This window comes from Psammomys obesus, unplaced genomic scaffold (genome assembly GCF_907164565.1).
Source record: "Psammomys obesus unplaced genomic scaffold, mPsaObe1.curated_primary_1811, whole genome shotgun sequence".
Classification (NCBI taxonomy): Eukaryota; Metazoa; Chordata; class Mammalia; order Rodentia; family Muridae; genus Psammomys; species Psammomys obesus.
This window is the reverse complement of record NW_026585580.1, coordinates 15,286,762-15,289,153: the sequence shown is the minus strand read 5'-3', so window position 1 is coordinate 15,289,153 and position 2,392 is coordinate 15,286,762. Positions and strand designations below refer to the sequence as shown.

The 2,392-nt window shown below is 42.9% G+C and overlaps 1 protein-coding gene across 2 annotated transcripts in view; it reads left to right on the top strand.

The window, feature by feature from the left end:
• Positions 1-2,392, top strand: part of Rev1 (REV1 DNA directed polymerase) — a 28,023-nt gene that overhangs the window by 12,445 nt on the left and 13,186 nt on the right. For both annotated transcript variants that reach the window (XM_055607285.1, XM_055607278.1), the window contains exon 6: positions 1,649-1,768. In XM_055607285.1, coding sequence (XP_055463260.1) covers positions 1,649-1,768 — 120 coding nt within the window. The remainder of the gene's footprint in view (positions 1-1,648; positions 1,769-2,392) is intronic.

Below are 2,392 nucleotides of genomic sequence, written 5' to 3'. Positions count from 1 at the left end.
TTGACAATTTCATACATGTATGCGATCTATCTTGGTGTTCTCTGTTTATTCCTTTGACAATTTCATACATGTATGCGATCTATCTTGGTGACATGCACTACCAGGTTCCCTCCCATCTTTTCTTTGTTTTTGTTTGGTTGGTTTTGGCCTTAATCTTCCGATTTCATGTATGCACTGACATGCTCGTGGTTGTGGGACCATCCACAACAGCCAACCTATCGCATTCTAAACCCCTGAAACAAATTACTTCCCCTCACTGCCAGTAGCCTCAACTAGGGTGAGACCCTCTGTTCTGGAATTTTGACTAGTAGGTCTTAGGAGAGTAACCACAGCTGCTGTGACTTCTTGAATGTGTCAAGCATTTCTCTGCTCTTAAATCTTCCCCGAGCCTTGGGCAATGGCAGTATTGTCCCATTTAGGACTGAGCACTCAGCAAGCACTTATTCTTAGTGTCCTTGACATTTAAGATTCTTAGAAAGAAACTTATTTGGCCAAAGTTGAGAGTACCAGAAAGACTTCATGGACATGAACTTCAGTATTTGTGACATGTCCATTTGGCAAAACAACACTAGGTCCACAGACTGATACCACACATCCCTAGCCTGGTCAGGGGCTCTCGTAAGACTGAGCATTCTGTTGGAGGAGCAGGCGTCACTTGTAATCAGCGAGCAGTTTTTGACCTCTGTAACAGCCATTCCCAGTATGGCACCAAGTGAGAACATCTTACAGCAAGATTTTTAAGCTGTGAAACACTGCAGCACACTGAACCTTGAAAGCATGGTGAGTACATTGGCGTTGTTTACACACTCACTGTCTAGCCTGCCTTTTCACTCCCTCCTGTTGGCCTGCAGGCGCCTGTCAGCCTTCCTTTTCACCGCACTGTATTTCAGTGTCAGACACAGTTTTAATTTTTTTGTTTTTAATCTATAAGTTCTGGTATAAATATATTTTAAGTTTAAGAAAGGAATTAAAACTAAAGTTCCACTTGGTACTTCCACTCCTATTTCTCTTTTTAATTCCCTAATTATACACTTCTACCATTTTGGTCTGACTTTTCTAAACTTGAACTCCTTATAGGAATCTTTACTTATGTTGTATTGTTTCATGATTCTTCTGTATGGTTAGTACAGGACTTTTTGATGTCTTGATGTTTCATTCATAGAAAAGCTTACCTATCAGTCAGCTCCAGTGCCCAGCAGTCCCCTGCTGTTTTTCTTCACTGCTGACCTTCTCCTGCGCTTTGAAGGCCTTAAAAGCTGCCACTCACATCACATGTTCTGTTTCCAAAGCCTGTTAACCTGTTGTCCTCACATAACCTGGACCTTGGACTTGGGAAATGTAACTGGTTTTTATTTTTGCTTTGGCTTTCTGTAAATCTACCACTCTTTTGAGTAAGAGTAGGGAGGGGTTTTGAGACAGGATCTTACACTGTAGCCCAGACTGTCTTCATATTCATAGTCAAAGGGCTACTTAAGATGACTGAGTGCTAAGATTGTTCACATGAGCCACCACGCCCAGCTTAGCTCCTCCCCATGTTTTCCCTGTCCTCCCTCCATCAGGAATGAACACTGAATTAGTACTTGTTTTAAAGTAAACAACACCTCCTCCAGCAACCATGTGAGCATGCATTTTCTTTTCAATCCCATAGGTTCTAATATCCTTCTTGCTAGAATGGCAACTAGAAAAGCAAAGCCAGACGGGCAGTACCATCTGCAGCCAGACGAAGTAGATGATTTCATCAGAGGGCAGCTCGTTACACACCTGCCGGGTAAGGACACAGCTTTCCTAGGCATTTATAAGTGCTTTTCATGCCTGTGTTTCTGTTCTTGGGGGCTGATTCTTTTCAGGGAGGGTCTTGATACATGGCTTGAGTTTGCCCTCAGACTGGATCAGCGTGCCTCAGCACCCAAATCCTGGAATGACATTCGTATGCTACCATGCTCGACTTTCTTCTGTTTCTCTTCAAATACAATGTCAAGGGCCATGGAAAATAAAGGAAACAGTACGTGGAACATCCTGTTGATAAATTTATTACATGTATTAGTTTTTCGCCTAGGGGGTTGGCTCTGCTTGGCAGATTTCTCACCGATTTAACTAAAGTTGGTAGGCAGCCACCCTTGCATGCCAGCGGCCCTAGGTTCTGTCCCAGCACCACATTCATGACCCCATTGCTGGCAGAGACCTATAATCCAGGCATTGCATTGTGAGCAGGAAAACCACCCTGAGCACAAGCAGAGAAGCAGTGACAAGGATTTCTTAAGCAGCAAGATAAAGAGTCTGAGAAATAACTTCAAAAGAAATAGGAAATTAACTTAGTCTTTTAAAAACTCTTTTAAAAATGTTACTGTGTGTGTGTGTGTGTGTGTGTGTGTGTGTGTGTGTGTGTGTGTGT